General features: G+C 40.6%; 1 protein-coding gene across 2 annotated transcripts; it reads left to right on the forward strand.

Moving 5' to 3' along the window:
* Positions 1 to 2,744: 2,744 nt before the first annotated feature.
* Positions 2,745 to 13,474, forward strand: LOC107274205 (E3 ubiquitin-protein ligase TRIM9; the record flags this gene model as incomplete). 2 transcript variants are annotated; one of them, XM_015753062.1, is given in 7 exon segments in its annotated part: positions 2,745 to 2,840; positions 4,888 to 5,281; positions 5,653 to 5,685; positions 10,072 to 10,235; positions 10,836 to 10,974; positions 11,067 to 11,297; positions 11,961 to 13,474. In XM_015753062.1, coding segments are annotated over 7 exon segments (1,386 nt in total), but the record flags the coding sequence as incomplete, so codon positions are not given.
* Positions 13,475 to 13,849: the final 375 nt, after the last annotated feature.

The following is a 13,849-nucleotide window of genomic DNA, read 5'->3' on the forward strand; positions in this document are numbered from 1 at the left end:
CGCAAGTATATTTTTGTCTCTGGGGATATCGCGACTCGCAGGGACGCAAGAGGAAATTATATCGTTTCGTTCGATTGAGCACGCGGCATTATAACGACCGGCCGATTAAAGTGCACGCGCGCGCGGCCTTTAATTAAATGACCCGGAAACGGCCGGTACCGGGAACAATGTGAATTTTCAATGAACCAAATTCCACGGCGACGAGCTGTTACCAGCGATTCGTTATGTCAACGTGACGCGGCGAGACGATTTTTATCCAAAAACTGTAGGACGCCATGACAGTTTTGTATTGCGAGTTTATCAAGGATCACCCTGTATTTTTTATACACCCGATATAAAAATGCATAATACGTATAGTATAATGGTATCAAGAACGTCACTCGCCCTCCCGTGTATTCTAACCTAACCTAACCTTAACGTTATCACTACAGGGTCTTTCCCCTCACATAGAAATCCTCCCTATGTCGATGCAGAAATACGCATTACCACTTCCCCACTGACCCCAGTGTTACCGACCTCCCATAAATTACGTAGCTCTCGATTCACCATTGAACGGCCATTATAGGGACGCGGCTTGTTTACGGGAGGCAAGCAAACCCGGAAAACTGGGTCGAAAAAGTGGATCCCCATTATTCGGTACTCTCAGCGCGCTTCCCATTTTTATGGGCATGTATGCATGCACTCGGGTTTACATATGTAAACAGGAAACGGTGCTTCCGTCATCCTACGGTTGAGTATTTGGCAGAGTGAGAGAGAGAGAGAGAGAGAGAGAGAGAGAGAGATAGTCTGAATTTTGAGGAGTTACAATGGGCCGTGCTACGCGGTTTACTCAGAGCGCTTATCAGAGTGGATAATAGAGTGGATAGTTAGCGGGACGAGGTGGTGGGTAGTAGCTAGTAAAACAAAGACAAAAATTTTGGTAAATTGGGAAAAACGAGATTCCATTAAAAAACGAAGTTCATTTTTTTCTTTTAAAGAATGCCAATGGATTTTTAGAAATTTTCTCAATGAGCACTTTGGATCCTTTCGAAATGGCATCGATGGGAAATGCTAGGGGCATCGTAGGTTTCGGCGGGAATTTCAAATCCCATAGGATTTTTCTTGCGAGTGGATTTGACTATTTTTTTTTTTTTCATATTCCCTCGTGCCCTCCTGTCCTCCTTACCGTTTCTTAGCTTTCCGGTACAGATGGCCCTGGGCCAGATATACACACATCGTAGATTTTTAGATGAATTCCAGAAAGCTTTTTTCATGCTAATAAGATTCCTGGGTTCAAAAATCCCCGATACGCGTCGGAGGCTGGGAATTTCACCTGGGAAATGAATTTCATCTCCACATTCCGTGGCTATTCTTTTTTTTTTTTTTTTCTTTTTTCTTTTGTCGCAAAAGCCGTCAAGCGGCGATAGCTGCGATATAAAGGGGCCAGAGAGGGAGGCGTTCGTTGCCGGGTTCGTAATTCAATATTTTTGGCGACGTACAGAGAAAAAAAAAAGTGTTTGTAAACGGGGTGGAAAATAAAAATGAAAAAAAAAAATAATCGAAAAGCGAACCAGAGATACTGAAATATCGACTAGGTGTTTTGGGGTATAAAAAAAGAAAAATCACGATAGCTAAATATCGATTGTATCACTGTATATGCCTGTAATTATTATTGGTAGAACGAAATTTTTCTTTTTTTTTTTTCATTAAAAACGTTTGATAACCCGATCCATTTTTTTGGGGCAATATCACTAGAAAAATACGCATACGGTTCTAAAAATGTACAAAGGGAAAATCGTTCGTTACGTCATACTGGCGGGAACGTTTTCGTTTGTGATGAATTTAATTCTAATAGTATTGAAATAACGATTGATCGTTTTAATTGAAAAAATGTCTGCCTCCTTTCAGTTTTGACCCTTGACCCCCTTAATCAGTAATCGCGTCTCCCGTACGTTTAGCTATTCGCGACCCACAACTGTCTTTCACGTTTGGGCGACATAAGCGACCTGCTGACCTTTGGTCTCAAAATTATTTATCGCCAAGGCACAATTCGATCTGGCGCGATCGCCGATTAAAATTTTTAAAATGACGATATTGATTTTCATTGCAATTGATCATACGTCGCTGCAATGACAATTGAATCACGATGCCCCAGTTCCAGGATGATTGGAAGGAAATTGAACACAACAAATGAATTAAACCGTATTCGAAATATGATTAAATTTATTTATTTTTCGTTTCAGTTCGATCATTCGCGCTATATTTATCATCGACCATTTTTTTTGGCAATTAAAGATTTTCGACTCGTATTCCAAAATGCACGTGTTCGCCAGTATACATTTCGAAAAATTCAATTTGAAAAATAATTGTTTGTCCCACTTATTGATCCGAGAAATTGTATGAACTATAAAATTTTAATTATAAGTTTCGATTTGTCCCAATAAATAATTTTTCATCAAGTACCATCAAGGGTGATTTTAGGGGGGCAAAGAAGAATTATTGACCGTTCTCTGGAAATCGAAATTTTTTTTTAAGCATAAAAGACGAGGCCAAAAATTTTTCGATAAATATTTCTTCCCAAGCCTGACGCCCGTTCTTTGAAAATCGTTAAGAAACCACGATGCTCTTTGAGGCTGGTTTCCACGTACGTCGTATCCAACCTGCCTGGTTACCTTATCCCATGGGTAATCGTAGAGATTGATCTTTTAGGGGTTTTCAGAAAAATTCAGGCTTTTCATCTGACTTGGCTTTTATCCTGTTTCCAGACCGAATTGTCGCAGAATCTGCAGCAGCTATCCGAAAGAGCACGTTCCACGACAGAATTCATCCAGCGACTCAAAGGAATGACGGATAAAGTGCACGTGAGTATGCGCCTTTACGTTCTATGGGTTTTCTTTGGGTCGGATTTGGCGGTCGGTAGGGGCGGTGGAGGGGAGGGAAGGCAGAGCGAGGCCTCGCGAAGGCAGTCGGACACTTATGGAAAAGACAGATGGTGGCTGGTTTCTATATAAAACTTTTCGTAAGCGTTCTATATAGTATGGCTAACAAGCCGTTCGTCGATTAGAAACGCCTCCGGAAGGTTTTACGATTTCATTGTTCATCCTCAGCATCCAGCCGGCTGTTAAAGCGTTATCGATATTTACGGTTTTCGTCGACTTCAAAAGTTCGTCCGTCGCTACTTGTGAACGGACATAGCATTGCCTGGGGTTCGACGATGTCTGGAAAGAGAGGTTATGTCATCAGTTTGAATAAGAAAATATAATTTTGAGTTTGAAAATATTTAAAGCATCGATAATAGGGATTTACGAAGTTTGTTTAATTTTTTTTTTTTTTATTATAACTTTACGAGGCTGAAAGAGGAACGGAATTAAATTATGGCTGCCATTATTATCGATTAGAACCCAACGGCTAATTACGTAAACGAGGCGTGACTCGAGCTTTCGAAAACTTTTTTAAAAATCGGAAAGAAAAAATTTTTTTTTATCAACGATTCCCAAGAACGTGGAAAAGAAAAACATGATTTTAATTCAATTTGTAAAATAACATTGAACTTTTTCACGAATCACGAGATTCATGAAATTCGTATTTTTCTTTCTTTACTAAATTATGAAGTAACCACATATTTTTTTCACAAATCGTCAAAAAATTTTGCCTCACAGGCACCGATCTATGTATGCGAATAACTGTGTGGAGATGGATATAGGAAGGATATATATATATATATAAATTTTATCTATATACAGTGTACTTAAAAAAAATTTCATGTAAAACGCAATATAAAAGCCCGTTTGACACGAAGCAAAATTGCCGGAGCCGTAGAGAAGCCGTGTTAAGCCAGTATCTATATGGCTGCGAGAGCCGAATTCCTTAAGCCGGAAAATAATATAAACGTGTACAGAGCGAAACTAGGTAAGGCTGGTCTTAACTCTCCAGTCGACGCAATCAAACTTGGGAAACGAGCGTCCAAGTTACCGACGCTTTCACGCTGGTGGAAAAATAATTTAACAAATACGAAAGTAGTATTGAAACTGGAGTGAAGCCGAGTGAAACTCAAATATACTGGGTGCGCTTCGTGTAAATTGCCCCGTCCCCGATCCAGCCCCCTAATCCCACCCCAGAGAATACTAATCTAATAGTATAGTAAAGAGACGAAAAATTTTTATCGATAAACTCAGACTATGTATTTTTAAAATTTGCCTCAACATCATTGGAGTGAAAAAAAAAGGTAAAGCATTAAAAAAGTTTTTGTAAAAAAATTTTAAAAAATTCAAAACTCACTTTGCCTGTCACGACTAATCAAGACCATAGCAGATCCTACGATCGTATCGATCGCTGAATTTCTACAGCTGACAGACTTGCTGTAATAAATAGTGCAACCTGTAACAATGAAAAAGCCAAAAAAAAAAATCATGACGATCCCGTATACGAAAAAGTTCGTCATCCCAGTCTTGCAATATTTGTCACATTTATCGTAGAACGAGGAAATAAGTGGAGCGGCAGGAAGAATTAGTAGGGAAGAAAAAAAAAAAAGGGAGCTTTTTCGGTCGGATATAAATAGAAGGGTCGTGGCTGAGTTTTTTTTCCGATTCCCTATACACTATACCCCGACACAGTATAGCATAAACTGTGTAGTATAGTATAAACCATGCTGTACTATGCTATACCCCACAGTATATAGTGTATAAGAGGAGAAAAACACGTGATTAAGAAATGAGAGGTTCCGAAAAAAAGAATGACGATGACGACAAAGCTGATTTCCGTCCCACAGTGAATTCCAATGACTAAACGTACGAGTGATGTTGATTTTGAATAAAAATCAAATAAAAATCGCGACAGACGTAAAATCGTGATTAAATTAATTTCAAAAAAAAAAAAAAAAAAAAAATTTCAATCTGTCCTAAAATACAGGAGGAATGCGTGAGCCTGGAAGAGGAGGTCGAGGAACGCATCAACACTCTGGTGAATCTTCTTCAGGCTAGAAAATCACGGCTGATCGAAGCTGCCCGGAAGACAGGTGACGCCAGGTTGCGTTCCCTTCGGGAGCAGGTCGCCAGGTGTACCAGCCATCTTCAAGCCACCACTGCCCTTTTGACCTTTTGCATCGAGGCCCTCAAGGAGACGGACAGCGCAGCTTTCCTCCAGATAGGGGGGATGCTGTCGGTCAGGGCAGCGACGGCTGCCGGTTCCTGGAGCGGCGCCGAGGGCGTCCAGGAAATAGCTAGACTGCCCCTCCTGGATTTGACCCTTGACGACAAACCCCTCAGAAGGGCCATCGATCAGCTGACCTTTGTCCAGCTTAAACGTGAGTTAATTATTCTGCATTACCTTTTCTCGACCTTTCACCCCGACTGTGATTATCACAGGACTCGTAGGACGATTTGCCAAAATTTTGACACTTCAACCTTTTTTTTTTTTTTTTTTTTTGCCCAGGGAAATTCATTTCCTCCTTTTTATCTGGTTCCTTTGGTACCTTTCATTGGATTGTATCTACTTTTCGTTTATTACACATGTACCCCTAGTTATTCAGGCCAAACAATCCATCTGAACACAGTTTTACCATAAGACTTGTGCCAACTTCAGGTGGTACGTTTCAACTGAATATATATATATATATGCTTTTGGATAAATTATGTGTGAAGTGTTGTGTAACGTGTGTTGTAATGTTGGACGCAGCATCCGATGGAGAAAATAGATATCCGACAACAGGTAAAGCAATAGATTAAAAAAGAAATCAATAAATCATTAATTATTTCATTAGTTATCGATCTTTTATATATCTCGATAACTAGGCCAATTCCAGGTACGACAATGGATTCTATAGATGGTAGATGTTATAAAATATATATATGCATACATGTCATTATACGATATTACGTAAAAAAACATAACCGTCTATACACGTATTAAGGGGTATCCACAATGGACTATAAACTTAATTTTTTTTTTTATGAGTAAAATCGATCCTGCGTCACATATCCATCCAACAGTGATTATCCGGCTTAAAGGTACTCTCACACCGTATGGATGCTTTATTTTCTCGGTTTCACACAGCAAACGCAATTTCCCACGGCAAGTCTACCTATGCTTTCGTAATCCCTATAAAGCTGGTATAGGTACACCCATGTGTCGCTCGTCCTGTGAATCTGCCTTTACGTCCCCAGCAACGCTCAGGACAAAGGAAGAACGCTTGGGAAAGTGTTCAGTCCTCCCTTTCATCCCCTCTGGTGTATTATTAAACGTCCTACGAACCACCGGACGTAATTTTATTCCGTTTATTACGCTTTTGTGGACTCGCGCTAAGGGTAATGGCCGCGGCTTAAGCACGCATTTCCGTGTAGTTTTCATGTAACATATTCGCGGATACCTTCGTTAATTAAAATCGCGATACTATTTATTTTCATTGTTTACAAGAGTTTCATCCTTTCTACCCTCCGGACGCGGATGGCTTTTACGTTGCCGGGCTCGATTATTTTCTCACGAGAAAATCCAGAAATACCAGGAAATTGAAGGATCAGTACCACAAAGCTCCTTTTTTCTTTTTGACGCAGGTAAATATTTTCTTTGAGGGTTTCTTTGTTCTTTTTTTTTTCCCACCCTTATTTTATACACCGCCCATTTATCACGAAGACCAGAGGCTATACAGGCCCTGGGTAATTAAGGGTGTGTTCGCTGTCGTGAAAAATTGCCTCCGAGTAATATACCCGAAGTGACGGGGGTTGTGGATCCACCTTTACGGTAAACGCGCGAGGGACGAATTTCCGATTTGGATAAACGATTGTGAATCCAAAAAAATCAAGGATTACGTAATTGGATAAATAAGGGTGGATTTTTTTTTTCGGTGCTTTTTAAAACCAACGATAGCCTGGAGTTTGTATTCGCAGAGGGGTGACTTTGGCGGGTAAAAATATCTAGGGAATTTTTTTTTAACAGTTGGATTTCTTCTTCCCCACCCTTTTATCTCTCTCCGACAGCTACGCCACTGGAGCTCCCACTTTAAGGTGACTTCTCACGAAACACACTGGTTCCCCCGCAAGGGTTCGCGTGTCCTTGGCTGATACTTGGAAGAGTTAGCTTTATGACGTTTTCACGTTAGGCCAGTCGACCTTATCGTCACTCGCGCGACTTATTTATTCCCGGGCGATAAAACTTTCACGCGACTTGGATAGCATGGCGTACTTATTCTTTTTTTTTTTTTTATCGATTTTCACAGTACCTCTGTGAACGCCACTTTATTCTCGGCTCCGTCCACTTCAGCGCCCCTGTGTATAACACGCGTAGCCTCTTGCGCTCCTTGAATTTTCTCACCGTTGAAAACCTTCAACCTTCAATCTTCCACTTGGCGCTGTTATTTACGTCCTTTTCAAGAATTCTCAAGTACCATTCCAAGACTCTAGGCGCAACGAGTCAAGATTGCCAATAGACAGGGGGTGCATATAAATATAGATTTCGTATGCGCCTCAAGGATCGTACGCCAGACACGTATATAACGTCGGCCCGTTAAATCCTGAAAAAGTGCCATCTTGAGAAATTTCATAATTCATTGGTATTCTTAAAATACGGAAAAAAAATTTTTTTTCCAAAAAATTGAAAATATTTTGAAAAAATTTTTTTTTGTCGAACAATACAAAAAATATTTTTAATTTTATCAATATTTCCATTCTATCACGCTCGGCAGCTTTCCTTCTGCTTGTGCTTCTGACTTCAAGTCTGTACACTGTGTCACGGTTAACTTATATGCGGCTACCTTCACTTCGTTACCTGCCAAGTTCTCCAATGCCTTGGCATTACGTATTTCCTAATGGCTTTCGTAATCTAACTTAACGTTATGTTACCAAACGCAATGCACCTATGTATGTATGTGTGGCAGTAAGCACGTCGTGTTACCGGAATGTCTCCTAGTCGAAAAGCTCGAACAAGAAGCGACGCTCGAGTGTTCGGGGGGATTTGAGCTTGCGAAAGCCCTTGATACCTAATGCCACCCCTAAGCCAGCGAGCTTGCCGATATCTGTGACACCTATACCATTGTACGGTATAGGGTAGCTTTTAAGCTCGACGAGACATCGAAGCGCCAACTGATAGGAGGAAAAGCTCAGATGCTCGAAGCGAGCAAAGTTCAAAGGACCGAGAACGTGGAATGTCGGTGGGAAAATTTTTTTTACAAAAAAAAAAAAAAAGTAAATTAACGACAATGTAAAACAAGACGAATTTTTGTCGATTTAATAAAATTTTGAAAATAGACGAAAAAATTATTACCAAAAAAACTGATGACTATAAATATCTCTCATTAAGATAAGCCCTATCTTGTCAAGTCGTCTCGCTCTTTGTATTACAGCTCAGCTAATTTTACTCGCAATTAAATTTCACCCCGTTTCGCCAGATTAATTACAGTGCTGGGAAAAGTCAGCAGACTGGATTGAAAATGTTATTTTCAATTGGCACAAAGGCTTCGCTCGGCCATTGAATGAGTCGTTGGTACGTGGAAGATTGAAGTGAAGGAAGAAGAAAAAAATTTGATTTTTGAATTTTACAATGATTTCAATTAATATCAATTTTGGCTATCGATCGTGTCTAAAGTCAATTAAAATTTTGGGCCTTGGTATAATTACGCACGAAACCACTTGGAAAAAATTTTATTTCGATTTTACAGAACGGATGCTGCACACCATATTCACCTTCTTTATATTCTCGAATACAATACCTATAACCATTCTTTACCTTTACTAGGGAAAACGTCATGCGAAAGTAATCCGGGACCTGAAGTCACATATACGGGGTAACGTATCCAGACAGCTGTCTCCCTCAAGAAAACGAAGTAGAATCTTGACGTTGATCCAGCATCCGTTTCGACAATTTCCTGGAAAAATTTCTCTCTACCCTCTTACAAAGAATCACAATTTCGCTCAGCCACTTGACACGATACGGCCTTTTTTTTCGCAGCATCCAATGTAGCATCTAAAAAAAATCTGAAAAATTTGCACGATTACTTATTCGAGAGGAGAAAATTAAAAGTGATTATCACCCTGGTTAATCAGACCTTTATATAATTTTCTTGACTTTTACCCAGTTCTTGGATTAATCTACGTAAAGTGGTCGCAGTCACGAAAGGATCGGACTGGCTCGATTATTAAAGGCAAAAAATCTTATTAACTCGATCAAAGTCATTTGATTTAATTATTATCGAATAATTAGGAATTTTCATGAATATTTCGAAGAAATTTTATCAGCTATAATCGTTCGTATCAAGGGCTCTTGGTAATCGCGCTTAAATCGCTCGGTATCGTATCGGTGCACCTTGATGGAAGATGAGGGTGATTTTGGCACGAAATAGGATTTAATTTTAGAGGGGTAGTTCAAGATAACCATAGGATATCTTGGGTATAGACTATATATATATATATATATATATATATATATATACAGTTATACACGTATGGGACAGACGAATATCTCCTCTTACAGGAGTGCATGAGCTTGCTGGCATAATGCGAAGGGGGGTTGAAATCTTTGATGACGTCACGTTTCATCCCTCCGAAGTGACGTGAAAACGTTATGCAAGAGCACGAAATCCTGAATAGGATAATTATTAATGGTGTCAAGGGACGGGCGTGGTGACAGTTAAGGGATGCGCTTTAAATTAATACCATTTTTTTAACAGCCCTCTTGATATACGTTTCGTAAATGTTAAACCAGTATGAATATTTTTATTATACTTGCTTATAATTATGGACAGTCGTGTTTATTTCTCATGAAAATTACGTCAACCTACCGTCAAACAGTACCCTATGCAAACTTGCATATATCTATGAGATATTTAGGGTTGAGAAAAATTTACCTTAAAAACCGAAAAAATCACCTGTGAACTTAATTAACACTTAGGCATTGGGGGTCTGAGGGAAAATTTTCCGAATTATAGATAATAATGTAATAAAACCCTATGATTATTATTATTATAATTTTATTTATATTTTATGATAAAAAAAAATAATGATGCAATATAATAATAATAATAATATCCCAAAACCAAAATCGTCCACCCATACAAATTCCCTGAAAATTAATCTCACGTAAATTCCAATCTGTCATCCCTTGCAGCGCCAGGTGCGCCGCTTCTCATCCCCGAGGAGTGCAGCGCAGAGAACAACAGCGTGACCGTCGCCTGGCAGCCGCCTCCTGGACACGGGATTGGCGGTCAGCGTGGTCCTGCCATCGAGGGTTACTTATTGGAGCTGGATGATGGATGCGGTGGTGAATTTCGGGTAACCGATGCGATAATTAATAATTATCATAATCACGATCAATTAGATCGGATAAAAAATTTGCATATAAAAAATTTCAATTTTACGTGAAATAGCAAAAGAAAAAAAAAACAAAAAAAAAAGAAGTGCATACAAAATTTCTCATTCTCAAACGTACCAACGTTCGAGATTACTTCCTCCAGGGTAATTACCATTCGGGGCTAGTAGCCTCGTACACGAGGAGTCCGTAACCCAGCCGAGCTTAAGATAATTAGAGCGCCACCTTCAGAACGGATCTGACACCTCATTGGCGTCCACGCGAGAGGCACGATCCGATGAAGCGTAACTGGGAATTATAGCGAATCCCCTGGAGGAACGTCTTCTGCGAGAGGAAGCCATTAAAGGCAGCACCGAGTCGTTTGGTTTTAGCCTCGATTTCATTGCTTTTAATTGCGTTGTTAATTTAGTCAGTAATAAACTTCGCCAATGGACAGGGTAAACGAGTGTGTGTAATTAAAAAAAAAAAATCGATCCCCGATCGATATTTGTATCGGCGATATATTTTTTTTGTATACAAAAATATTTTGTTAAATTTTTGCAAATTTTTTTTTTTTCATCCAGGAGGTTTACTGCGGACGCGAAACCATCTGCACGGTAGACGGATTGCACTTTAATTCCTTGTATAACGCTAGAGTACGTGCATTCAATAGTGCTGGAGAGGGTGAATATTCCGAGCTGATCGGCCTGCAAACTGCTGAGGGTTAGTATATACCTAAGGGTGTGTTTACATAATTCCTTTTTTTCGCGCGAACGTCGGAGCGTTAATTTTTCTTTTCGTTCTATTTTACATAGTGGCGTGGTTCTCATGGGCAACAGGCGCTTTGGGCGTGCCCCAGGAAGTATCGGTCTCCGAGGACGCCATGAGCGCGTCCTGCGAAGGCTACGAGCACAGGGTGGTCCTGTCCAGCGTTGGATTTTCACGGGGTATACATTACTGGGAACTGACTATAGATCGTTACCACAGCGACACGGATCCAGCGTTCGGTATAGCAAGGGCGGATGTATCCAGGGACCAAATGCTTGGTAGGTTGAAATAAGAACTGAAATTATCAACAAAACTTGCACAAGTCGTAACAGAGGGTAACGACGGACCTAAAGAAGCCAGCCGAGGGGCTAGTAGCATTTAATAGGAAAATTATAACGGGCTTTACAGGGGATGAAAAAGATACTGTATGGGATTAATGTTACTGGGTAGTAATAAAATTCAATGTCTTTGGGGTTGGTCGATTTTTACGAGCGTCCTTTTAATTAATTGAGAGATACAGCCTGGGGATGGTATGAGGGGATGGAAGGGACATCAAGTGGAATCTCAGTGGTTGGCGTCCCGACGCTTGAGATTACCTTCCAGTGCAATACCTTCGTGCTGGCATATCGGATTATTTATTCGATGCCCAAAGAGGGTGGAATGGCTAATCTACCCTCGTTCATTGACCGAGATAGCAGGGTTTGAATTTTATCTATTTTTCTTTTTTTTTCATCAGTCGCCGATGTTCGGCAGAGATCAATAAGATTGGCCGAGCAATATTTTATGCGTTATAGGTAAACCCGCATATCTCATTGCGAACCGGGCTCGTCTATCTGTAATACAATCCTAGTGACATAGGGTGGATTATCCGACGTCGAATATTCCCATTGGGCGTTCCGACGTCGATTTGAAAAAAAAACAAATTTTTTTTATCTCCTCAGGAAAAGACGATAAGGGTTGGAGCATGTACATAGACCGTCAGCGTTCCTGGTTCATGCACGGGGGTGGCCATGCACAGCGAACAGAGGGTGGCGTGCAGCAGGGTTCTACCGTGGGCGTCCTCCTGGACCTGGACACCACCCATACCCTGAGATTCTTCGTGAACGACCAACCCCAGGGTGGCGTCGCCTTCCGTGACCTCTACGGCGTCTTCTACCCCGCTGTGAGTCTTAATCGTGGGGTCACCGTCACCCTACACACCGCCCTGGACGTACCTGGACACCTGCTCGCACCGCACGACGAATACATTGGAGACCTACTTCAGAGCTAGGGGTACCTCACTGTCCTGAAGAAGGGTCTTCTCCAGGAAGTCAATTCCCAGGGGTGCCAGGATAGGTCCAAGGAAGCCGAGGGACAGTCAAGCATCCTCGAGAAGATCATCGAGGAGAACTGAAGGATTCGTATCACGTGGATGTCTTCAAGGATCATAATCTTTTGCGCCCTGGACCAGGGGATCGGATGCTGCCGGATGAGAGGACTCGGGACTTCGGGTGGCTACTTCGTGGCGTTTCTTTCAAGACTGTACTTTGAGCGATTTAGAACGTTTTAGGATTATACACGCATCGTCATATCGGTATTGTTAAACATAGCACACAATTAGATTTAAGATTACTTCTTGATATAAATAAGTATTGATATACAGGTATACTTTGAGCGTGAGAGAGAGAGAGAGAGAGAGAGAGAGAGAGAGAGAGAGAGAGAGGACCGTGCCTCCAAGAGTCCATTGTAATATAATATTAACTTACTATCGATACGTGCAGTATGTATGTACGACCATTAATCGTAATTCCGTTGTCCTTTCTAGTCTACGTAGTGATTCCTTCAGAGTATCTTCCGTTCAAAATATTCTCGCCAGATATCCACTTCCTGTCCAACCGGAAGACCCGGTGTTCTCGTCCAAATCGTATATTAGGGGATCATCCCAAATTCCGCAAGTTCACTGAACTTTAACTAGACAGCATTACAAACAAGAGATTCATCCTAGAGCTTAATACCACCCTCTAAGGGTGGAACTGCTTAACCGAGGGTGCTTGCTGAGCAATATGATATATTAGATGCTGATACGGTAATCATTTACATAATTATTCCCTTAAACAATGGAATTACATGTGGTACATGGTAATGTCGTTGGATAACGCGGAGAATGACTAATTAGTTTAATTGAAATTTCGTGATGATAAATAATTTATTTTTGACATTTTATTATAATCTAATATATTATATTCTTGGTAACCGTGTATCTCTTGTGTTCCAGCATCCACAGATATTAGTAACCGACGAAAAAAAAATGGCAAAATCAAGGATACGTCAATCCGATTGTATATAATTGTATATATACTATGAGTTATTATTAAATTGCCGATTGAAATTGCCAATAGTATTATTACGAAAACTGTACTCGACTAATAAATCGCCGGTAAAAAACAAAAAAAAGAAAAAATGCATTTAACACGAATCTTCTCTTTTTTTTATTTTATCACACAAGAGCAAAACTTCACTCCGAGATCTTTCTCGGCTTCAGGCTCTTTTACCACTTGGATGGTACCCAAAGGCCCAGGGGTGAGTTTTTCCAAAAGCTATATATACATACGTTACACCTTATAGGGTACATAAGGAAGAGCAAAGGGGTAGTAGAAGATTCCTAACAGAACGAGATGCAAGGGTCGTAGAGGGTTGCTCTCGATTTCCGTGGTCCCATAGATGGTGGAGAATGTTTTTCTCTTTTTATCCCTCCTTCCTACCCTCCATTTATTTCTACACTTACCGCGAGCCCGGAAAACTCTCGCAGCCTGTTTCATCCCCTTTTATCGCTCGCGATACTCTCACGTGG

This window comes from Cephus cinctus, unplaced genomic scaffold (genome assembly GCF_000341935.2).
Source record: "Cephus cinctus unplaced genomic scaffold, Ccin1 Ccin1_scaffold2495, whole genome shotgun sequence".
In the NCBI taxonomy this organism is placed as follows: Eukaryota; Metazoa; Arthropoda; class Insecta; order Hymenoptera; family Cephidae; genus Cephus; species Cephus cinctus.